The sequence below is a fragment of the Syngnathus typhle genome, linkage group LG4 (genome assembly GCF_033458585.1).
Source record: "Syngnathus typhle isolate RoL2023-S1 ecotype Sweden linkage group LG4, RoL_Styp_1.0, whole genome shotgun sequence".
Lineage (NCBI taxonomy): Eukaryota > Metazoa > Chordata > Actinopteri > Syngnathiformes > Syngnathidae > Syngnathus > Syngnathus typhle.
In genome coordinates, this window is record NC_083741.1 from 18,526,930 (window position 1) to 18,551,148 (window position 24,219).

Consider the following 24,219-nt stretch of genomic DNA (forward strand, 5'->3'; position numbering starts at 1 on the left):
AAAGGAAACAGATGGACACACACACATACACACATACACACACCACCACCACGCACACACGCACACGCCATCTATGTAATTCCCATTCATCGTGCATCATAGCCAGCACAGCAGACCATGACGACAACATAAGCATAATACTGAGACTTCATATTAAACGGGACATATTATGGAACATTGCCTTTTTTATGGCTTGTTTATGAATAGCTATGTGTCTACTCTGGAGTACCTGCCCACCTGTCATGCGTGACATTGAATGTGTGTTTTTGTGTTTGCTGTGTGCGCCACCTACACACAGTCCCCAAGAGCTACTGCTAATGACTGTCATGGAGATATTTTAAAGCACATGAGAAAACTGAGGAAAAGATATTTCAGTTTTAAAGGAATGCAGGTGGGTTATGAATGGCACATACCGTATTGGTCAGGAGGTGTGTGAGTGTCCTTTACAAGAGAATAAGGGCCGGCTCCAACCTCTGTGGATGCTCCCAACTTGAAAAAGTAATGGGTGCCACTGGATAACCCCCGCACCGCAATACTGGTGATGCTGCCTGTATGGTAGAGAAATTAGAAACAAATGTTTTGGAGTGTGTAATAAGTGCAATAATGTTAGTATCTGCTTCTTATTTTATTTTTAGGGAGGTGCAAAAAAATCATGAACAAATAAATGGTCATCTCTTGTGATGGAGATCCTGAAGTGTTTACTTCCTTACCATCCTGAGAAAGGTTCTTCCACATATGCTCAGGTTGGCTCAGGTTGCTGCTGAACAGGATCCTGTAGCCTATGATGACACCGTTTGGCTCCAGCGGAGGCCGCCAGCTCGCCAGGACTGAGGACGAGTCGATGGTGCTCAGGCGCAGCTCCTGCGGCGGCGAGGAAGGCCCTGATGAAACCAGAACAGGAGGGAGTGAGCTGTGGGTGCAGCAGTCGGTAATTAAAAGCCACAAATAAGGTTCTCAGCTGGGGTGCGTGTGTGTGTTTTGTCTTAGTGAGCGTTTGGAAATGCTATGCGACAACCATCTGCGTCCTCATATTGTAGCCACCTGGGTACAGCCCGAAGAGTGGGAGGCAAGGGAAGCTAATTTGGCGGTGGTCATTTCATTTGAACACACAATCTCATATTACCTGCCGAGCCAAACTTTGATTGACAGCCATCTAATATGTTAGCGTCTCACTTTCAGACGATTTCAGACATTAGAAACCATCCATCCATCTGTCCGTCCTTCCCACCCTCCCTATTCATCACGCAATTCCATTCAAATATACAGTCGACCCTGCTTCTTCGGACGTCACTTTCCCGGACTTTCAATTGTCCGGACAACATCCGGGGTCTGGACGATTGTCCAATGCAGCCGTGCCTGTCCAAAAAATGACATTCTTTGGCAGGTGGCTCTCGCGACAGACGACGGTCTGTCGGGATATCAGACCTCTGATTCAGGAGGAGCAGTGTGGCTGTCTTCCTGGCTGTGTAACAGTGGACCAGCTCTATACCCTCGGCAGGATCTTCGAGGGGCAGGGGATTTCGCTCAACCAGTCCACATGTGTTTTGTGGACTTGGAGAAGACGTTCGATCGTGCCCCTCGGGAAGTTCTTTGGAGGAAGGTTCGGGGTGCCAATTTAACTGACAAGAGCAGTTCGATCCCTGTATCAATGCCATTTTTTTCACCATTTCCGGCAATAAGTCGGATCCGTTCCCAGTGAGGGTTGGAGGGTCTGCCCCTTTTTTACCTGCTTACTCTTTGACAAAGCCGTGACTACCTACTTGCCGGCATGGCCTGCACCTGGATGAAGATGACTGTCTGGCCTGCACCTGGACAAAGCCATAACTGCCTGCCTGGCCTGCGCCTGAGTGAAGCCATCACTATCTGCCTACCTGACTGTCATATGCGACGGTCTTCTGACTGCCTGCTTGCTTGCTTGCCTCCGTTTCTACCTGCCTGGCCTGCACCTGGATGAAGACGACAGCCTGCCTGCGTCACCTGCATCTGGATAAGTGGTTCTTAACCTGGTGTCAATCAAACCCTAAGGATTTGGTGAATTGGTCTTGGTTTGCGCAGAGCCTCCACTGCAGAGAGCAGTGCAGCAGCAGAAGCCACACTGATTTTCAGGTCTGTTATTTGTTGCAAGTTCATGAATTGTGTTGGATTTGATCTTTGAACAAGGTGATGTTCATGCACAGCTCATTTTGTGCACCAATAAAAATCATTCATATCTTGAATTTGAAAAAATTAATGCACTCGAGCGGTTCGGCGAATGTGAGTATAAAACTGGAGTGGTTGGGTACCTCCAGCAAGAACCACTAGCCTGGATGAACCCGTGGTTGCGGGCCGCTGCTGTACAGTACTCAATTATCAATGTCCGAACATGGCCCACTCTGTTTTAATCTGACCAAATGAGGGTTGTCTGTATATATATCTTTTTACTTTTAAATCAAGAAAACACCCACTGTCAATGAAGGTGGACTCTTCCACGGTGCTGCTGAAGGGTCCCACGGCATCGATGCCGTTGGATTGCACGGCCAGCTCATAGCGGGTGTAAGGCTTCAGCGCCCCAATCAGAATCTCTTGAGCAGCACTGCAACATCACATGTCAAGTATAAAAAGTCAGTCAAGAGTCACTTGAAAGTAGAGGGTGCAGTGAAAACACTTGACTGTAGTACAAAGACTTCTTTAAACATAGAATCCCTGTCTCGACCCCGAGAGGCCAAAACAAGTTATTGATGATGCAAATGATGAGACATCCAAGCTCACCTGGTGTGATACGTGACCAGCGAGGCGTTGGTGGTTCCGGCAGGGCTGCAGCGCACCGTGTAGTTGATAATTCGCACCGTGCTGAAGCGAGGTTTCTCCCAGCGGAGTCGGATCGACGTGGAGCTGTTGGCCGCTGCCTGAATGCTGCTCGGTGGTAAAGGGGGCGGCCGCATGGGTAGCGAGGATGCTTGAACGTAAAAATAGGCAATTTTTGGGATGTGGACATTTCTGCCTGATTTAAGGCAGCCTTTGGCTCTGAAAAATCGAGCATCATGAAAAACTAGGGTTCTGAATCCCTCTAATATTTTGATCCATAGCTTGGAAAATGGAATTATTCGATTCAGTTTGATTCAATGCAGTCATATGATATAACAATAACATTCGGTTAAAAGTTGTTATTCTTACCTTTATCAGCCTTTTCGGTCCTTCCTTTCCACACTGCAGCGGAGCCATCTGCTTGCTTGTTGAACGCCCAGACTCTCACTTCATATTGCTGGTCTGGAACTAACACAAACGTATCATAAGGAACAAGATTTGTGAAGTAGCGATTCAGAAGATTCATCTCTGAGGCTTTAAAACAACATGAGAGCATCTTACCCAGTCCGGTGAGGAGATGGTTTCTGGCCTTTTTACGAAGCCTGACCACGTGGGTCTGGGTCGTCTTCTCCCCGTCGGCGTCCACCTCTCGGCAGGTTAGCTTGTAGCCGGACACAGCCGTGTGATTGGGCGAGGGCTGCCACGTGACGTTGAGTTTGCCAGCTTGCGCTCGCACTTTCAGTTCAGTAGGAGCGAACATCACTGGACATTAGGGAATGATTGTTTTAGTGTCCTGGCAGGTTGACCAATTACCAGAAAGCTATGTTATGTAGATTCACTAAACACATTGTGTTTTTTCCAAAGGTCAATTCCTACTTCATTTCTGTATTAAAAACATTTGGATTATTCTTGTCTATAATTTCTTATAATTCCATAATTGAGGTGTTATTAGGTCTAAGCTATCAGGTCACAGACTCATTTTGACCTGATACGATAAAACAAAATAGATTTTGATGACGTGGGACCTTTGATTGGATTTAGGTGGACAAATAGTTCAGACATTTTACTTTACTAATGACAACTCTAGTGGGACATTTATTTGCACAAGGAACACATTTTTGGTAGCGTCGTTATTTTGGGCTCCTTGAAAGAACAGAGATGGAAATTCAAAAAGAAAAGAAAAAAAAGAAAACCTGGACAATAGCCAGAAAATGTCCTCCATGTAGGATAGGTTAAATGAAAAATGAACATAATTTGTTGAGTCTGATAATCCTCCCGTCTTCTAATGAATGTCTTCAAGCGCCCATGTGGCCAACATATAACTCAGCGTGCGTCTCATTGTGGTGGGCAGACACTTTGCTGACTGACACCTCTTAGCGTGATATTAAATTCAAATGTTCATTATGCTTGCTCTGAAGAAATTAATAAAGCGCATGACCTAGCTGCATTTTCCCCCTAAATTAATACGTGCCCTACATTTTATCTACTGTGAGTGGCTGACGAGCTGATGCAATTTCTGCCGAGGCTGGCAGACACATTGTTCCGTGCGCATTGTTCACGCTGCCGACTATTGTCTATGAGTGCTCGGATGGTAGCTTCACTGTGATGAGTGCGCGGCACGTTGGGGCGGGGATGAGGTGGGTGGGTGGGGTGGGGGCTATTCTCGCAAGTCAGACCAAACCAACCAGGCCGCGTTGTGAAACCTAACACGACAAAATATGTCTTTCTTCAATAAAACAAACACATAAATCCTCCACCCAAGACGTGGGAATTCCCACACAACAAGTCCGAAGTCCGCTTACGCATGCGGTGGCTGGTGTGGTTGTAGTGGGCCAACGTCTGGTGCTGAGCCCACTCGGACGGGACCCCGAAGCCGACACCTGTTCCAGCTGCTATTCTCAATCTGTACGCCTGGTTGGGCTGCAACTCCCTGAGCGTGAACTGGGTCTCATTACCGCCCACCTCCACCGAGAAGACGGTGTCCGCTGTGGGAAAATAGCATTGACTGGACTGGCTCATCTTTATTGGAGTCAATTTTGAAACACTAACTTGTGTCTGAACACTGCAAAAATTCCACTGGAAATTTTAACAAAAAAATAATGTTAAACTGAAAAAAATAAATTAAAATAAGCAAAATGATCTGCCAACAGAACAAGAAAGTTTTACTTGACAGGTTTTTGATAAAATAAGAAAATATTACTAGGCCCATATCTACAGCAGTCTTGAAACTTAAAAGTAATACAACTTTAAAAATGAGCAAATTCAAATTATGAAACTTGAAACAATATAATTTAAATTTAAAAATTAGCAAATTCAACTTGGGAAACCACACTTAAGGTTCTTTTGTTGTTGAACAGTCATCTTAAAATGCGTTTGTTTTAATCCTCATAGTACTTAAAACTAGCTTTTACCTTAACACAGCAATCAAGCAAATTAAGGTTGAATTTAAGAGATGATATCTTACTTAAGATTTCACTTTTGAAATCTCTCTTTCAGTTAAAGACAACAAAGTGACCTGACGTTCATTATTCACAAGACTTTCTCACCATTATCAAGAGAGCTATACTCGATACGGTAGCTGGTGACAGCCCCTCGACTATACTGCGAGGACAACGGATGCCACATCAACCTAATGTCCGTCGGCGATGTGCTGGCAATTGACAGCTGAGGGGGCGCGCTCGGCACTGGAAGACAAATGAGGCCATAAAGTCTTTCCAGGCACGAGAATAACAAAGCCAGAATTCAGAATTGAGATTCATCTCCCGCAGGTATAATACTTACCGTCCTCGAGCATGTCAACAGTAACGGGCAGGGACGGGCGACTTGCTCCCATGGGGGAGTAGGCCACCACGAAGAAGGCGTACGCTGTGTGGGGGAGAAGATCCCTGACGAGATATTCCGTGGTGTCGTTGTTCATCGCAAACTGGTACTCCACGTTGTCTGAACCTGAGCAGTAATACAAATCAAGTGGTGACATCACGACACTAGTATGGTCCCAGTTTTTTTCCGCCCACCTGCAACTTGCTGGCAGTGCACAGAGTAACCGATGATTTGGTCCGAGTTGTACTCTGGTTTCTCCCACGTAAGCAGGGCAGTGGTGCTGGAGTAAGGGGTTACCGAGGGGCGTCGAGGTCGGCTGGGGAGGCCCTCCCTCACAATAACAGTGAGTTTGGCGGTGGCGCAGGCGGTGCCCAGGCTGTTGTCGGCGATGCATTGGTAGTAGCCGGCGTCCTCCAGTGCCAGCTGATTGATGAGCAGGACGCCGGGGTTTTGGATCTTGGCACGACGCAGGGAGCGGATTGGCTTGCCGTTCTTCAACCAGCGCAACACCGGGGTGGGCTCTCCAGAGCTGTTGCACACAAACCTGGCTGTGTTTCCCCGGGAGAGAGACACCGTCTCCGGTGGCTGAAGAATGACTGGAGGGGCTGGTGAGACAGGCAGAGTTTTGTCCCAATCATGTTTTGACCTACTACATTGCTCTATCTGGAAAAAAAAAGTGCTTGAGTAATCCCATCTCCAGATTTCATTAATGTAATTCCAAGTGGGGCCAGCCTTGGGAAAGTCTTTTATTACTGGACCTTCTTCTCTTGTTTTTTTCCAGGGCCTATTAAATTTTGTAGCCTATTGTGTCGCTGGAATTGGTTCGAACAAATGGGAGCTATTTCTTGACTGTATTCCCTCCCTAGAGAAACGATGGCATAATAGCAAGTGTTCTGTTCAATTATTTGCTGCCTTTAGCAGTTGAGGCTGATATAAACAGAGGTTAAGTGGGAAAGTGACAGATGTGGAATGAAACAAAGAAAACGTGGTGACGACTACTATTTTGCGAAAATGTCAGTTTCATAACAAATGCTAAGTACCGTATTTTCCGCCCTATAAGGCGCACCTAAAAACCTAAAATTTTCTCAAAAACCAACAGTGCGCCTTATAGTCCGGTGCGCCTTATATATGGACCAAATTCCTAAATTTAAACTGGCCCAAAGCATTGTGTCATGAAATCAAGCATAAGTGGCCCGCTGAAGACTATGAATCATGAATCAAAAAGACTATGGATCATTATTTTATGATTATAAAGTAATTTGTTCCGTCTGAAGTTGAAATAAAAAAGATAAAATGGAGAATGATTTGATTTGGATTAAAAATCTGACATGATGCATTAATGGTGCGCCTTATAGTCCGGTGCGCCTTATATAAGGATAAAGTTTTAAAATGGGCCATTCATTGAAGGTGCGCCTTATAGTCCGGTGCGCCTTATAGGCCGGAAAATACGGTAATATTTTCTGTTGGCACAGCTTATATTCTTCACGCAAAAATGCAGCTGGTTTGGCTCCCATTTAGTTGAATTTTCTTGGAACTTAATTTGACATCTACTTCATTGTACTTATGTCTACCAGTTGATCAAAAAAAATATTATATTTTGGTCAGTATTGCTGTTCAAATTGTTATGGTACCATGTCTCCCAGACCTGTCACTTGTGGAACACAATTACAGCTCAGCATTGTTCAATCATTTGCTGACTGATGCTATCGAAACCCCAAGAGGCATTTGTCACTTACCAGGCACATGCAGTACAGCAGCAGCGGTAACAAACTCCCTGGTGCGAGGCTTGTTGGCCCTGCACACGTAGATTCCCCCATGGTGGCTCCTCGTGTCTCTGATCACCAAGTTAGTCGCAAGGACAAGCACGTCTGTGGAAATGGGCTTCCCGTCTGTTCGAAGCAAATAAACACTTTTAGTAATAAGAAGCCACCATCCAGTGATCTGTTGGTTTGTTGGGTTAGCATACTGGCGTACAGCTAAATAAAATACATCGAACAAAATGACAATGGTAAAAATATGTGGGAGTGTGTTGTGCGCTTGAACTTGACATGACGAATCACCTATGGAAAGCACCGCATAATAGAACAATGGAACCATTGAGATGTCGTTCATTATTTGTGAAAGTTAGAGAACGCACACATTTCTGGGAAGACAACGAGTGAGTAATCGACAGCAGAGGGGATGAAGGCCGATAATTGTGTCAAGGCATGGGGGTGGTTTACCTAGTCTGCTCCAGGACACCAGCGGCTTAGGTTGGCCCTGCGCCATGCACTCCATCACGGCTGGACGGCCGAGCACCACCGTTGCGTTCTGAGGCGGAGCCACGATCGTAACTCTGTTCAGGGCTTCTGCGGAGCCTGGAGAAAAGGACACAGTAGTGCAAAGGCTCTCTTGAAATCATTTTATTGTTATTGTTCTTTCAGCCAAAATCATCATTTTGACGAGGCTCTCCGTATCGGTTATCCTCCACTATTAAAAATATTCTGAGGTACTGTCGGCGGAAACTTGAACAACAACTATAACACAACGCTCGGCAGCGAACCGACCTGTGCTGACAGTGAGCCGGGACGCGTGACTGATGTCCCGCCCGGCAGAGTTGGATGCAACGCAGCGGTAGGCGCCCTCATCCTCCCTGGTAACCTCCAGAATCTGGAGCACACCATTAGGAAGGGAAATGAACCTGCTTCACACAGGGGGAGGATGAGAAAAAGAAAGACGAGAGTTAGAAGCTGAATACAAACAACACACGGCGAGATTCCGGTTGTGTCCTATCAGGGTGTCGATAGTCTTTGTTAAAGAAAGAGACTGCTGTGTGCAGTCACAACATGAGAGTTATGACTGGACTCAGTCGAGGTCTGCTTTATGAAGACATTAAATTGAAAGATGAGCTGCAATTCCGCATGGTGTCCAGTATGAATCTATCATGATTACCATATTGCTGAAAATAAAAGCTTGGGCCCGGACATATATTTGGGGACAGGGGTTCATTTGTCACACAATTTTAAACAATGTTATTAACAAGTGAAATTAAAAACAAACAAAAATTTCCTACTGTGAACCCAGGTTGATTGTCGGGGAAACGTTTTAGAATTGTTCATCGCACAAATTGAACTTCTTAAAAAACATTTGATTAATCTCTTATTATTTGGTCGATTAATTGATGATTCCGATTTTAAAAACACGTTTTAATTTCACAGAGGCTGTGCAAGGACATCGCTCTGCGAACATAAGAATAACAATTTATACTTTTCTAGTATTACTCATTTTATTTTGTTTTCAGGTCAGGTATACATCGAATCAGTGAACACTGGCCAATTTCCAGTTCACCATTTAGAAATTTTTACGCAGTCGAATCTATTCACTGCATTTAGTAAAACACTTAGCTGCACTTTGGTTAATGCTCTTCACAAGATGGCGCCAAACCTGTGGCGTACAGGAAAGTAGCAAGTGGTTTTAAAAAACAATTCTCAGCATGCTGCTTTTTGAATTGGTTATCAGCTGGCGGACAATGCAAAAAAAGGAAAAGGAGTTTCACCCAATAGTCCTTAATGAAGTTCCACTCCAAAAGTCATGAGGATGTGACTGGTATCAGGAAATAATCATTAAAACCAGAGAACCAAGGGATGGACATTACAGAAACAACAAGAAAGTAAAATAGGACAGTGGATAAAACAAGCCAACAAAGAGGGAAAAAAAAACAAAAACAAAAAAATAGCAGCAGTGATGGAAGACAAAAAGCCAGCTCTTAGTGACAGGTCATTAGCAACGGCTGATGTGGCAGAGCTTCATCTCACCCTCGAGCCCTCATAAGTGTCAAGCTGCTTGCAGGTCACGCGGGGCTACGGCAGCCATTAGTGCCGAGTCGGGCGCGAAAAATGCTGAAAACCACCAACAAATGGCCGAGACAGACTGGCTGCTAGCAAATAAGTTGCATAGCTGCCCAAAACATAAACAACACGGCAACAAACAACATCAAGACGCCGTCTCTGTATCAAGTAAGATTGCCTTTAAACGTATTTGAACATGTGGTTGGGACTCTAATCTTTCGTTTATCTGAGAAACTTTTGACAAATGAAATGTGCCTTCTCCTTCTAAGATATCTCGCCCCAATATTAAACGATTCAATACATATTTCAAAAATATTTTGAACATGAACAATTCGATAAGGTTCAATTCAATGCCCTCACATCTCTTAAATCAAAAATTTGATTCCACGATTCAAACAGTAAGAGTATGCCAAAAACACACATTTTGATTACCGTATTTTTCGCAGTATAAGGCGCACCGGATTATAAGGCGCACCTTCAATGAATGGCCCATTTTAAAACTTTGTCCATATATAAGATATATACATTTGGCTTGCGGGCCGGACTTTGGACACGCCTGCTGTAGTGGCTCAATATTGGTCCATATATAAGGTGCACCTGATTATAAGGCGCACTGTCGGCTTTTGAGAAAATTGGAGGTGTTTAGGTGCGCCTTATAGTAGGGAAAATACGGTAATATTAGCTACAAATAGGGAAAACAGTAAACGTTTCAAACTGTTTCTTCTCCTATACAGACATTTACATTCATTACATTTACGTATATTACTTTACATGTTCTGTGTGGCTCTGTGACATCCTATAAAATCTTAAACCTTAAGTAAATAACTTTTGATTGACGGGAAAAAAAGGACATATCACGTCATCTAATATAATTATGGCGTTCGTGTCTAAAAGTTTCTTAGCAGCATTTGTCACCTTGAAAATACAATTTAAAAAAGAGAAAAATGTTAGTAAAGGAAAATAAACCCATCATATTTCGTGCATTGTATTACGCTCATTGTATTCATTAAAGAGTAAAACCCACTTAGCTGAATTATCTTGATAACCAAGGTCATAGCACAAGCATATAATTGACTTTATTTTACCGTGCATTCAAGTCATAAATTCCATCAGACCCCTCTTGAAGACATTTAATAGAAAATGTGATGCATTACAATTTTGTCATTAATTAACAAGACCAAAAAAAATGAAACACTTGACATTAATGGAGTTTTAGCCAAATGACCAACATGCATCACTCGGGAATTGTCTGACTGCGAACAGTCCAGGGGATGACATTCACGGGCACATCCGTGTAAAAGTGGATCATTTGCAGTCTAGACATTGCTACTTTATTGATGAATCAATTGAGCTTCTGCGGCACAAATCAGCAGCAAATCCCACAAACACAGACAAGCGAGTGAATACCATCGGTGTCGTTGCTTTATAACTCTTAAAGCAACAGATATTTCAACACAATCGGTGGCGCACTTACAGTATAAGGGGCCAATATCAGTCCTCAAGGATTTATCTTTTGCGAAAAACGACTAATATTGCTACCGCCTCATTTAGAAGGGGAACAATGATTTGAGTTTTACGTCATTTGTGTTTGCACAAAATGCCATCAAAAGACATTTTTGTATTTGTGTGTGGGCAGATGCATTTCATATAATATAAAGGTGACGCGATAAATGGATACACACACACACATATTTTAGACTTGCAGCAATGCTGGAAACACTGAGAGAGGGAAAAAAAATTGTCGAAGAAAGATAATATGAGGCACGATAGCAATTGAAGCTGAGTCACCTTGGGTCCTGGGGGACACTGACTTTGTCCTTTTCCCAAGTAATTACAGGTGTGGGCACCCCATCGATCTGGCACTCAAAGCGAGCAGCCCCCCCAGCAGGCACCGTCTGAAGTGAAGGTTCCTGACGGAAGGAGGACAGACCTGCGAAAAAAGAGCATGTCGGTTACACGATGTGATGTAGGTCGTTCGCCAGGTGACGCGATGCAATTATCTCAAATCCCTTTCCAACAGCGCCAATATAGGAAGGAGATGAATTCGAAAGGCAACGTGGTCAGGCACTTCCGACATCCAGTTGTACGTTCTACCTCAATTCACAAACAAATGAAAAAAGTGTTTTTCCTATATCATTCGATTTATAGAGACTCAGAAGAATGGAAAATGTGAAAAAAAAGTATCCGAATATTTGAGGAAGATGAATACAGTGGGGCTGAAATTAAGATTTATTTTGACAATAAATTACTCTGTTAATTACATTGCTCGTGAATTGTTTATTCATACAAACATTAACATAGTTTATCTTCCTCGCCTTGCTAATAAAATTAGCACTTTGCACTTGAATGTTAATCGTGCACACAGGGATCATTGACTTTTGCCTCTGAAACATCATTCTTCTTAATAAGGCACTTGTTCTCAGCTTTGGTTTCTACCAAATAGCACCTTCCAAAAGTTTTCTCTGCACCGCGTTCAGACTAAGTGAAGTTAAACGTTGTGATTGGGACAAAGCGCCGGGATTTAATCTAGTGTGGCGGGATTACTTGGTCTCTTTAGCCGGAATTTGTTGGCAGGGGTCCAGTGTTCACAGCTTCGCACTTTCACACGAAGGGGGGAACGTTTCCTGCTAGATGACGCTGAGCACTAGGGGGCAGCACTAAGCACGATGACTGGGGGTGGATTCAAAGAGATTTTACCTTTGACCCCTTCCTGTGGGCTTTCTTGAAGGGGGGAACAAAACTATTTGGCCCACGGCCCTTTTGGAAACACAGGAGGGAAATTCCAATGTATCCATTCCTAACTAAAATGACACTTTGACAATCATTGAATGATGTTTTGTCAGGCTGTTCTACCAAGTATCAGGTACAAAAACAATATTAGATAATTAGTACTAAAGTGGTGTGTTTTGGTTTTACTCGTAGTACTGGTGGATTTTTTTTAGGTAAAATTCTCTGCTAATTGTGCAGACTCATCAATTCTCCGTTCAAAGTGCGCAGACGATTACATGTTCTTTTGTCTTTGGCTAACAGCACATTTTTGCACATTTTGAGAGAGAGAGAGAGAGAGAGAGAGAGAGAGAGAGAGAGAGAGAGAGAGAGAGAGAGAGAGAGAGAGAGAGAGAGAGAGAGAGAAAGAGAGACGATTATCAAGTTATTATTATGTTACTGTAAGTAAAAATAGTGTTAAACTGTTAGTGAAGTCAAACTAAATTCTAATGGCAATCCGCAAATTCTCAGTAATTGTCCCAAAGTTACATTTGGGAATATTTTTGTTGCTCAGGATGAATTTGTCATTTTGTGATTTTTTATTTTTTGGATGATTTGAAAATCATGTGATCAGATCAGGATAACTGTATTTTCAATATTATTTATAAGTTACAACAGCTTGACGCTGGACTGAATTATTTCTCGAATTTATTTTTTTCATTTGAGAGCTATAGATGAATTGAGTTTGTTCTTTGAGATGCTACAATGTTCATTGCATAACCTTTTCATTTAATATCTCACAATCAGCCAACTGAGACACTATTATTCATAACAATTGGACACAGCTTTAAAAAAAAAGATCTTTTCAGAGAACTGGCATTGATTTTTGTTTGGCAAACTTTACAGGACAAGCTGATGATTAAACTTCAGCTTCCATCTATTACATCATTATGTAAACACATCAACTATATCGGCACCAAAGTGTGTGTGTTAAGTTGAGTGTGTAAAGTTGAAGAACAGCTGACCAGAGAGAGGGCACAGTATCATCTATTAAATCTTTTCCTAAGATGCAATGCATTGTGTTTTGGAATTTATCAAGTCCACCAGAGTCCTATCAGAGCTCGCCCCCTTGCATACATGTCATATCATTTACATGTTCTTCTAATGTTTTTTATTGTCTGACACCATCGTAATATTTGCAGTATGACTTCACCCTGTCTTCGTGTCAGTGTCAGCCAGTGGCCCCACTCTTTGGCCCCTTAGCTATCGGATTGCAGCTATTTGCCCCCCCCCCCCCCTCCCACCTCCACTTGTGCAAGCATCCATTCAATGACCTCTTTTTTTGAGTGAGTGATAAACAATGAAACCCAATCAAACATTGCGCTGGTTTGGTATGGAAATGTGGAGCAGTAACTGGGAGTACTGGTACAGACAGATTTGATGGTGCCAAGTATCAACCTGAAAAATGGAGCCAAATCCTCATTTGATTTGTGGGAGGTAGTTTTGATAAAATGTTTGGCGGAGTGATTTAACAAATTATATTAGCTAGATTGCCAGTAGACTACAACATGTTAACCATTTCATCATCACAGGAGCACATATGTGCTATTAATTAGAGCACCAGAAAAGTAAATTTATTACCCAGTTGTCAACAATGTCTAAATTTCCAACATATTTTGGAATCAGTTTACTGGATGAATTTTCAGATAAGCCAATCTCCACTCTCGGAGGGCACGCAAAAGCCAGAGATTTGAAACCCGAACTTCACAACTGTGATGCAGACGAGCTAGGCACTAAATCACATCTTCCATTAAAAAAAACTCACAGTATGGAATAGCATCCAATATTCAGCAAGCTTAAGATGGGAATGGAGATATAATTACACTCACTTTGGCAGGCCATAAGGAGCAAGGTTAACTAGGGCAATAAATGTCAAAAGCTGTTTTTGACCATTATGGAAAGCAATATGCAGGCCATATGTTGTCGCTTCCGTTTCCGTTCAAATCCACACTCCCGTTCACATTCCCGCGCATGGCACCACTGGGAAAAATCAGCAAGGCAGGTGGCTTGAGTTAATACCCTTTCGCAGATGCGATGTGTTTTTTTGTTTGTTTGTTTTTTTCTAGCAAAAAGGAGAACATCCGCTCAATGTCAATGTTAAAGCACTTTGCCGTCGACCTCTCAATGCGCTGATCAAATCTCCCCCCATAGAACTGCCGCAGCTGATTTAATTCAAACACCGCATGTACACAAACAGATTGAAGGTCACACGTAATGGTCTCGGAGACCTTTCCCTTCACCATGACTACTTGCCGACACCATCCGCCTCCCCTCCATTCACATGACGGAGCCCCCGCGTCCTCTATCCTCTGTGCCCGCCCGCCTTATTGTCCCTCAAACAAGAGCTCCTTATAAATAGGCATGTGACAGCTGACAAAAGCGCGGGCATCGGCAAAGTACACGGTCTCGTTTTACACAAAGCTAATGACTCAATAAAGACTACCTCCTAAGAGCCACTGACAAAGAGGCCCTCCTTGGTGGGGACAATTAAAAAGCTACTGTCTGTCCTCCCGTCCCACCAAGAGACGACGATCCTACTCCGAGCGACGAACACCTGCGGACATTCTTTCATAACCTTTCTCAACTGTTGCGTTTGAAAGAATGCGCTTGTTGAGAGTCCTTTTTTTAATGGCAGCCTCTCACACGCTTCAAACACATTTAATTCACACTTATTAAAACAAACTTCCCCAGCACCTGTTTGCACTCGCTCACTGGCAAAGTTCTCCAAAGAGGTAGAGCGTACTTTGGAATTAGCATGCATGCTAAGTAATTATATAACTTCTACTGTAACACTCACAGAGCAGAAACACAAGCAGAGCTTGCAATAATACTCACAAGTATAAATTCTCTGCTCAGCGAGAGCAAAAAAAAACTAGTTGGGGACCTTATCTGCCTCATCTTCTAGCTCTTAATTATGCTGTATTACTTTCAGTAATGCTGTACAATAAATACAATAAAAATTCATACAATAAATTAATATACTAAAAGCACACAACACTTCCCAAATTGGGAAAAAATGGACAGCCGGACTCGGACTCGGACTACTGGTCAAGAGGCCGGACTCGGACTCGAACTCGGTGCAAAAATCCGACCGAGTCCACAGCCCTGTTCCCAATCCTTTTCCACAAAAATTTTTTTTTAGCAGTCTGCGTCCAAAAATTTTGCGACAAAAAAGTGACAAACCAGTGAGCTAGCACATAAGTGTGCTCCATAAGCAATTCACTACTAAAAACATGACTGATGAGTGTTATATAAAAAAAAATACTTGTGGGACAGAGGTTTTGTTGTCACAGTTAAAAAAAGGAAAAATAGGGAATGTTTACGTACCCTTAAGTTTGAAGCTGTTTTTTTTATTCCTAAATATATAAATCTATCTTTGATGACAAATGAGCCGATTTAGGAATTCTTTTCATAACTTACCCACTATTGTAGCTAAAGAGAGCTCTAACAATTGATTCATAGATCATGAAGAATTCTCTGTGCTGTATGGAAGTTATTTTTTGTTTATTTTGTCTGGAAGCAATTTGGGCCATATGGAGTGTGCTTCCAGAAGCATTATTCCGATGTACCTTGGGAAATAGATACACACGCCAATTGCCACTGCTCTCTAACCAACGAGCCTTCTCAAGAATCTTTTTTTTCTGGTTAATATGTACATCGCATAGCCAGGGGTGTCAAACTCTGGCCTGCGGTTTTGTTGTGTAGCCTATACTGTATATAATATGAGATTTCATACATGTATATGGGTTAACAGTCATAATGGCCCTCCGAAGGAAACTATGAGTACGATGCGACCCGCGACAATAAACGAGTTTGACACCCCTGGCATAGACGGTAGACAGCCACATACTCGCCAGCAGCACATTGACGGTCCGGCTGGTCAAGGCTCCATGTGCACTGGTGCTCACACAGCTGTAGCCTCCCTCCAGAGCCTGAGGGGACGCTCCATCCTCGGCGGAAAGCAGCAGGAGAAGGGAGCTGTCGCTGACATACCGCCGGGAGTCGCTACCGTCTGGAGGGAGGGGCTGGCCCTCGTGCAGCCAGGTGATGTTGAGGGGCGTGTCGCTGGCCCCCAGATTACAGTCCAGTGTGAGAGGGGACCCCGGCTCCAACACCACATGGCTGGGTCCGGCTCCGCAGCTCAGCTCCACCGAAACAGGTTTATCTGTGAATTGGGAAAAAAAAGAACAGTAATTTCTAGAAAAGGCCCATGGTGACCTGGGAAAAGGGGGAAGTGACTCATCTGGCCTCCGAATGAAGGCAAGGCGCGTTTATTTATACAGCACAAGACAATTCAAAGTGCTTTACATAAAATATTAATAGCTTTACAGAAAGATAACCAAAATCCAGCACGCTCGCCACACTCGTGAGGATACACAGTACAGAAAATGGATGGATGAGCATTGCAAACATTGTAATAAAAATCATCGAAAGTAATTAGATTACAATGTGTAAAACCAAGCAACAGTCTCGATAAATTAAAAGATAATACGCAAATGGGGATTAAAGTAGACAATAAAGAATAGATTCACGAGAATGCTGCGGTAAACAATTTCAGTCCTGGTTTAAATGAACTGGTGGTTTTGTGGTATTGTGGAAGTCTGTTCGGATTCATTTTGTTCAAATTCACATAATCTTCCGAGATTACTAATACACCTTGTGTGTGTTTTAGCACAATTGTGTAGCGAGGATTTGATTTGCTGTCAACTCAAACGTAACAACTTTCCCCTTCACTGATTAGATTATTGCGATTTTGGCTATCGGGCTATTTGTTATTTCATAACAACTTGGATGGAGCCAATAGTGCTGGCAGCACACACATACACACATACTCACACACAGATCGGAGGTGGGGTGTATCGTGGACAGAGTGAGGGAGCCGAGGAGGTGGAGCTAGAGGAGCTTTGGGAATGAAACGGGCACCGCTGCTCGGAAAGGATTCGGATGTCATCACCAGAACATTAAATTTAGAAAGGCCAAGTCCTAGAGCCAGAGGTGTTGGGAGATGACTCACATGATGCCACACAAGTGGCAATGGAATGAGATTTTGTGAATATTATTTATGAATAGAGGAATTGTCTTTTCTTAATCCTGTTTATGGATTGCACTGACATGAACTGGAACAAAACATTCCAGGATACGGATTCCTCCGATTTAGTTTCACTTCATGCCTCGTACGTAATACCGTGCTTCCTCAAATAGTGACTGTCCCTAAATGGATTCCATTCCCAATTAGGTGCAGGGTGTCACCCACTGAAGGCAAATAAACACCTGCTTCCTATTTCTAGCCATGTATCCATCCAGTTTCTAGACTTTTATCCTGTTTAGAGCTACAAGGAGCTGGAGACTCTCCCTGCATTACACATAAAGTTTAAGGATTAAATAATTGAGACATATTGAATTAAGTTTAACTGCAGAAAAATAGATCAACTTTAACTTTGATGACAAATGGCTGATCAAGCGACTCTCTTGGGAGGAGTGTCTTTTCAGAAAAGACAAAAATTATCTTATTTTCTGCCTTTGTTGGTCACACTAAATGTACTAAATGTGTCCTGTAAATAAAAACAATACACACACGTATGTGTCATTGTATATTTTTTTGTTCATTAATATGGTATCAGAATTAAACTTTTTTTTTAAGATTCAAAAATGAAAGAATAAAAAAAATAAAAAATTAAAAATAAGACAATTAAAACATAATAAATATAAACAAATAATAATAATAAATAAAATAAAAACAAAAAAACTAAATTAAGGAATCAGCACATCTCCCTCCCAGTCAAGATGTTCCTCCGTGCTCACTTGTCTGCCTTTTTACTATCCCATATGTGAACACATTTGTCATTTTTATCATTTCCTGCTTTGTCTTTAAATGAATTGCAGCTGACCTTCACAGTTCAACCTGGTTTATTTCCCTGCTTCTTGCAAGTGCTTTTTAATGTAGTTCTGTAGAAAACACAACAATCTCAGAGAAAGCAAAGTGGCGGGTGTTGTGCGATGAAATCTTCGGATAAAAGGTCCTAATGACTGAAGTGAGAGATAAAAAGGAGCCGAAGACTCAATATCTGTGCCGGGCGGCCAACACGTGATCGGTTTTCATAAGGAGCAAGGCTAGAACAGGCAAAATGGACTGCGCTGGAATTGCTTTAAAAGACCACTTAAATACACACACGGTGACGCTTAAAGCTGCTATCTTGTGCTTGGAAGGCAGCCAGGTCATTTGGGTTTATCCACTGCTGCATTTTCCACCATTACTGCATCTTCATCCATTATGCACCAACATCTGTTGAATTATCTCAACTTTGAAGAAGCGCTTGCATCACATTTCCTAAAAATTGCAAATTTATTGATCCTCATAAATGAATCGGCTGCTCTATCTTCTCCGGGATGGATGCTCTGTTTTATTTTATGGCCTATTCTGAGAGGGGGGAATGAATCTTTATGAGAAATTGTGACACGTCTGCCTCCTGTTCCTCATTTATCTTTGAACAGAAAGATATTGTTTTTGCATAATCTATTGCGTCAAGTTCTTGTTATAGTAGTGACGGCCAGTTTTTTTTTGTTATACTACGATTCTATGCATCCCTCTTATAGCGCATTCTAGCAGTCTCGGACTTTACTCTTGTGAACACATTCTTCACACACGCACACACATCGATGTCCTGAATCTTTCTCTCTCTCTCTTACTCTGGTGTTGGATTAATTACGTTAATGGGAGATGGAATTTTCCCCTTGATTAAATGAGGCCTGACCCCCCCCGCCTTCACTTCCTGATGAAGAGTCTGGGTAATTCACAGAAAGGCTGCATGATGCTCTTGAAACACACACACACATACACACACAAGCACATGATGGAGACAACATATACATTTTGTGCATTTAAATGCAACCCAAGGCACACACGTAAAGATTATTTCAGAGGCCATTACGCTCCAAAGCTCCTGATCCGCATTTCAAATGCAGTAATTAAGTGTCATTAAGTCATTAAAACAACCATTACCCAGCTCAATGAGAACTTGGCAAAAGGCAAGGGATCGGGAACTATTTGTGTCGGATAAGCAGTGCGTGATGAAACAGATGTGCCGAAAAATGGGCCTTCCGTTTTTGCTTGTTTGGTGGTCTTTTCATCGGAAGTGTATGCTCTATTGGGTTGTGGTCAACTAAATGACTATCAAAATATATTTTATTTATTGAAATGTTTTTACCCCGCATTTTGGTAGTATTTGGTTGAATTATGAATAATCTCGATACGAATTGTGGAATTGTAAACTTTTTTGTTTCAGATCTTCACTGAGGATGTTGGACTTTTCCATTGTTCTGAATATTAATCAATCGAACGATTTGAATATAAGCTTTAAAGAATAAAAACTGTCCACATACTTCTTGACCAAAGTGTAGTTACATAAGAGCATAAAACCTCGATAACACACTGAGATTGACATAGCCTACTACTAGAGACCACATGGGACTCAAACACTACATGTATACACACATACACAGTCCAGACAACTTCAAATGACCTAGTTTTGCGGACATATGCAGCACACACATTGCATGCTCACACGCACACACACAAGCAGTATATTAGTTAATGAAGCCATCAAAGTGCATGCATGCCCTTTCGATAAGTGCCAGTGTCGCTCCTAAAGAGTACAGTGGAAGGTGGGTGGGGTGGTTGGGGTGTCCCTTAAGTACTCATTTTGCCATTTTACACAAGACAAGTAGAGAGTCAAAAAGGCTCAAAACAAGACAAAACAGAATTGCCCCAGAAGACAATCAAGGCTTTATGAATATTTTTAAAAAAATGAAGATTGAAGGACCTGTGACAACCTACTGTTACGAGCATTATCATAAAATGTATTTACATATGTCACTTCTTTGTATCAAATATGACAAATGTCCCCAATACAGAGCGGCTCCGGCATCTAGACGAATAGTTTCAGCAAGTCACATTTTTACATGAAATTAATAATCTCGTGCTGAAATAGCCCCTTTCTGTTAATGTATGACTTAAGTTCTTCAAAAGACTTTCAGAAGCAGAGACCAGAGAGAAACCGAGAGGATGGGGGCGGCGGGGCGAGTTCGTTGCGAGTGACGCTGCCAAGTGAACATTTCACCGGGTCAGGCTCACTGTCAACACACAACCCGTGGACCGTTGGGTGACCCCAGCGAGACCAAAGCTCAGGTTTCGGCAATTCTCTAAAGTGGAACCATACCAAGGTGCTTTAAAGGAAAACAACTTCAATCAAATATCCACCATTAGCACTTCTAAGAGCTTGGTGCTCAGACATCTGGTCTGCCAGTTAGTTTGACTTCAGATAACCCTGATCAGGACCAACAGTACAAAAAAATGCATGGATGGAGAATTATGAAGCTTTTGCACCAACTAACTAACAATCAAAACTTCTCCGCGATTAAACCAGATATTTTTTGCTCTTGCGTCGGATCTCGTTGGATTTGCAACGCTCCACGAAGGCCTCAATGTTTTTTTCCCTGAAGACGCTGTGAGGCTATGATTCACTCAACAATGTGAACAGCTGCCCTATCACAAGCGCAGACGTTCCAGCTGCGTTTCCTCCCATGACGAAACTTCAATGCGCTTCTCACAGCGACTCATCTTCTCCGCAAAAACGTTCACAACTTCCGTGAGCCGCTAGCATTAATGTCAAAGATGAACAACTAGCAAGAGCATTTCTCTGCGCTTCTTTTTACAGTCTGAGAAGGTGATTTGGATTGGGAATTCTTTATTTCTGTTCCAAATGGTAACCCAACCTTGTTGCACGAACTGATGAAGCCTTCACAAAAGAGAAGCCAAACGTCTAAGACAAACAAAGCAGCGATCGATTCAATGCCCCCGCGAACCTTGGAAGAATGACGGTTCAAGAAACGACACCTTCGGATGGATCCGCATGGAAATATCATGGGTCGGTCCTTGACGTGGGTCACATGACCAGGCGGCACTTTAAGACCTCCGCACAAATAAAAGCAAAGCCCTGCAGGTTAACCCTTGAGTACCTAATGAAACGCAAGGCTGGTTTTACGCGTTCAGCACAGCATCCAGCTTGTTCTTTACATCATCTGAATAATTAATTAGCCTTCTTATGGCGAGCGGAAGGGCAAACTGCGATGCGATCAAACTGCGGCAGGCTCATGCATCCCCATTGAGTGTATATGTGTGTGGGAACCAGAACAGAAGTGGACAGAGGGAAAGCCAAAGAATGAGAGTGCCGGGGGGGATGGATAGCTCTGCCCTCCTTCATACCTCCTGCTCTATGTACAGTGCTCATTCATCCCTGCCTCGCGTCAGCCAATCAGAGAGAGGCGGGGCCCCTCTTGGATGTTGGGCCTCCCACAAGCATGGGGCCTCCGCATGGCCATGACAAGAACCGAAAAGTCAGATTCCAACTAGCTCAGAGCAGATTCAAACAAAATGAATATGCCGGACAAATCTGACGTTTTTTTAATAAATCGCCCCAAAGGTGTTAAGAGCCTACACGAGGAAAGTGGAAGCAACAGGTGCAAAGATAAGCAAAAACATACAGGCAGAGATTTCGAAAGGTCTAAGGCAGTTCTCTCCTCCTTGTCCCTGCTCACCGAGGTGACACGCACCGACTTAATAATGCCTCCGTGCATCTCAGGCCGGAATGATAAATGAGGCTGCGGCGTGACACCGGGGAACACGTAGCGGTGTCGTATCAACGTTTCCACTATTATTCACGCTCTCGCGTCTGCATGCGCGTGACCACCTCCAGCTGAGCTCCTCCTGTACAAATAACCCATTCCCAAGTCATTACTTTATATCAGGTCCTGTCAATGCTCATTTATGTGTCTTATTCCGCTGGGAAAAAGTAATTCTTTTGCAACTAAATGTGTATATGTGAATGTCAGGCTATGGTTCTGGCACCAATTGAATTGTCTGCTCGGTGAATTCTTGTGAGAGAATCGAGAAGTTACTTTATTTCAATGAGCTCATTCTTATGATATCCTTGAACATGATTTGATGTGTAGGGGAAAACTGGAGAGGTTTCCTATCTATTTTTGGATGTACTTGAAGAGTCAGCTAAGGAGTCCAGAATGGTACTCACGAAGATATTCACTGACATTTTTCAAAATATAGGTACCGTTCCGCAAAGAGAGTTAAAATAAAAAACACCATTGTGTATAATGCGATAAAGCTTAGCCCGACATTTTGGGGCAATTTTTGATTTTTTGATAAAACGTTTGAGCTGCCTCGTTGCACCCACTTATATCACTTGATTCAAATGCCTCAACAAGATTATCAATTCCAATCACTCCACATACAAGCGCGACAAAGCAATTGAAGGCAGATGAGTGCGGGTGATAAATGTAAATACAGCACTTACAATACATACTGAAGAAGAGTGCTAGCGGGTGGGAAATGTCAGCTCCTATAAGAAGACGACTGAAAGAAGCGTGCCGTGCTGTAAACACGACTCCATAACAACGTACAAAAGCCTCCTGTGGAAAACCATAAGAGTAGAAACATATATTTTTTACTTGAACCGAGGCGGGTGTTTTGAGAACCTTTGCTCAAGAAATCCCCTCTCAGAATATGAGGTCTGTATCTCATGGTGTGTTAATTGCAGCTTTTTGAGTTTTGCTTCTTTGGGAGGTTTAAACTGTGAGCCATGAGATACATTTAGTTGCTGATCATCCCAGAATTATATTTTGTCATCAATAGACTGCGATGGGTAACACTAGCATAGTTAGCGGAGCACGTCTGCTTCAGTTCTGGTTCACGGTTCAAAATGTTCCTATGTTGAATCCGTAACTTTTCTCCAGGTCTTTCAAAAACATGAATGTTAAGTTTATTTAAGAATCTAAAATGTCAATAAATGTGAATAAATAAGCTGAACTCTCTCTGCTAAGTCGGCTATGATAAGCTTCGGTTCAACCATGACGCTAACGAGAACAAGCGCAAAAGAAAATGAGTGTCTGATGGATGAGTTGAACTCATTTTACACAACTTTGAAATATGCAATACGAGACACAGATATAAATCAATTACACAAATTAGATCACATTAACACTCGGATATGCAGCGTCACGGCATTGAAACGTTTCTATGAAACGAGTTAAGCATTTTTCTTCTTTCTGCTATCTCTTAAAAAAAACCATCCGATAGAAAGAACTGTGAGACCACGGGAGACAAAATCATAAAAAGAAGAGACGTGTCTCTTAGCTGCCATGTGAGTCGGATCACAGCGGCGGGGAGGCATTCGTGAAGTATGACCTCACTCAAACTCTAAGAGAAGCACTTGAAAAAAGACCTCGGTTCTACTAAGTATGACCATCACGTCATTGAAATGAGGCCAGCCGTGCCTTCAAATAAGAACCCACATGGAAAAACAATTAATTATTGAACTTTAATACATCCAGGTAAGGCAATTGAGATATTCAAGAAATAAAATGAATCCAAATATGCACCACACAAGCGCGTCCAAATGGAAACCAGCCAAAGGCACCTTTAAATAATACATACCCTCATTTAAAATGGACTCTCAAGGGACGAAATCAAAATGCAGTGACAAATCACAGCTGATGCCCCCTCGCTTACACAAAACAATGCAGCCACACGGGCTTTAGTAAACACACTCACGCAAACATGCCTAATTTAGATTTAATGTGTCACGGCCTATTCCTCAGGCACCACTGTCCAATATACTCTTATTTAAGTCTCAGCAGTAATAGAGCACATCTGACGCTACCTTTTTTGAGGACAATAAATTGACTTCCATGAATTTTAATGTACAGGAATAATATTTTACTTAGCTACGTGATAAAAGTAGAACATAGATACAAATCATGGCATTTGTTGAAAGAATGAATGTACGTTCATCTGCCTTTGGACAACCTGAACTGCTTTCCAGACAATCATGGAAACTAAATACATTTTAACAGCAAATAAATGAGATTAATCTCAAATAAGTAAAATAAATTGACTACTTGAACAAACCAATGATATTGGCACTGTAGTGGAGAAGTGAGCAGTGGCTTCTTT

The 24,219-nt window shown here is 42.5% G+C and overlaps 1 protein-coding gene across 3 annotated transcripts in view; it reads right to left on the bottom strand.

The window, feature by feature from the left end:
* Window positions 1-24,219, bottom strand: part of igdcc4 (immunoglobulin superfamily, DCC subclass, member 4) — a 36,169-nt gene that overhangs the window by 4,861 nt on the left and 7,089 nt on the right. For 2 of the 3 annotated variants that reach the window (XM_061277210.1, XM_061277209.1), the window contains exons 2-16: window positions 16,048-16,362; window positions 11,220-11,361; window positions 8,151-8,287; window positions 7,827-7,961; window positions 7,341-7,493; window positions 5,799-6,209; window positions 5,566-5,730; window positions 5,331-5,468; window positions 4,587-4,769; window positions 3,346-3,546; window positions 3,154-3,252; window positions 2,749-2,935; window positions 2,445-2,572; window positions 711-881; window positions 414-548 (exon numbers count right to left, since the gene is read on the bottom strand). In XM_061277210.1, the coding sequence (XP_061133194.1) occupies window positions 414-548; window positions 711-881; window positions 2,445-2,572; window positions 2,749-2,935; window positions 3,154-3,252; window positions 3,346-3,546; window positions 4,587-4,769; window positions 5,331-5,468; window positions 5,566-5,730; window positions 5,799-6,209; window positions 7,341-7,493; window positions 7,827-7,961; window positions 8,151-8,287; window positions 11,220-11,361; window positions 16,048-16,362 (2,700 nt within the window). The remainder of the gene's footprint in view (window positions 1-413; window positions 549-710; window positions 882-2,444; window positions 2,573-2,748; window positions 2,936-3,153; window positions 3,253-3,345; window positions 3,547-4,586; window positions 4,770-5,330; window positions 5,469-5,565; window positions 5,731-5,798; window positions 6,210-7,340; window positions 7,494-7,826; window positions 7,962-8,150; window positions 8,288-11,219; window positions 11,362-16,047; window positions 16,363-24,219) is intronic. The other variant, XM_061277211.1, reaches the window with a different exon arrangement.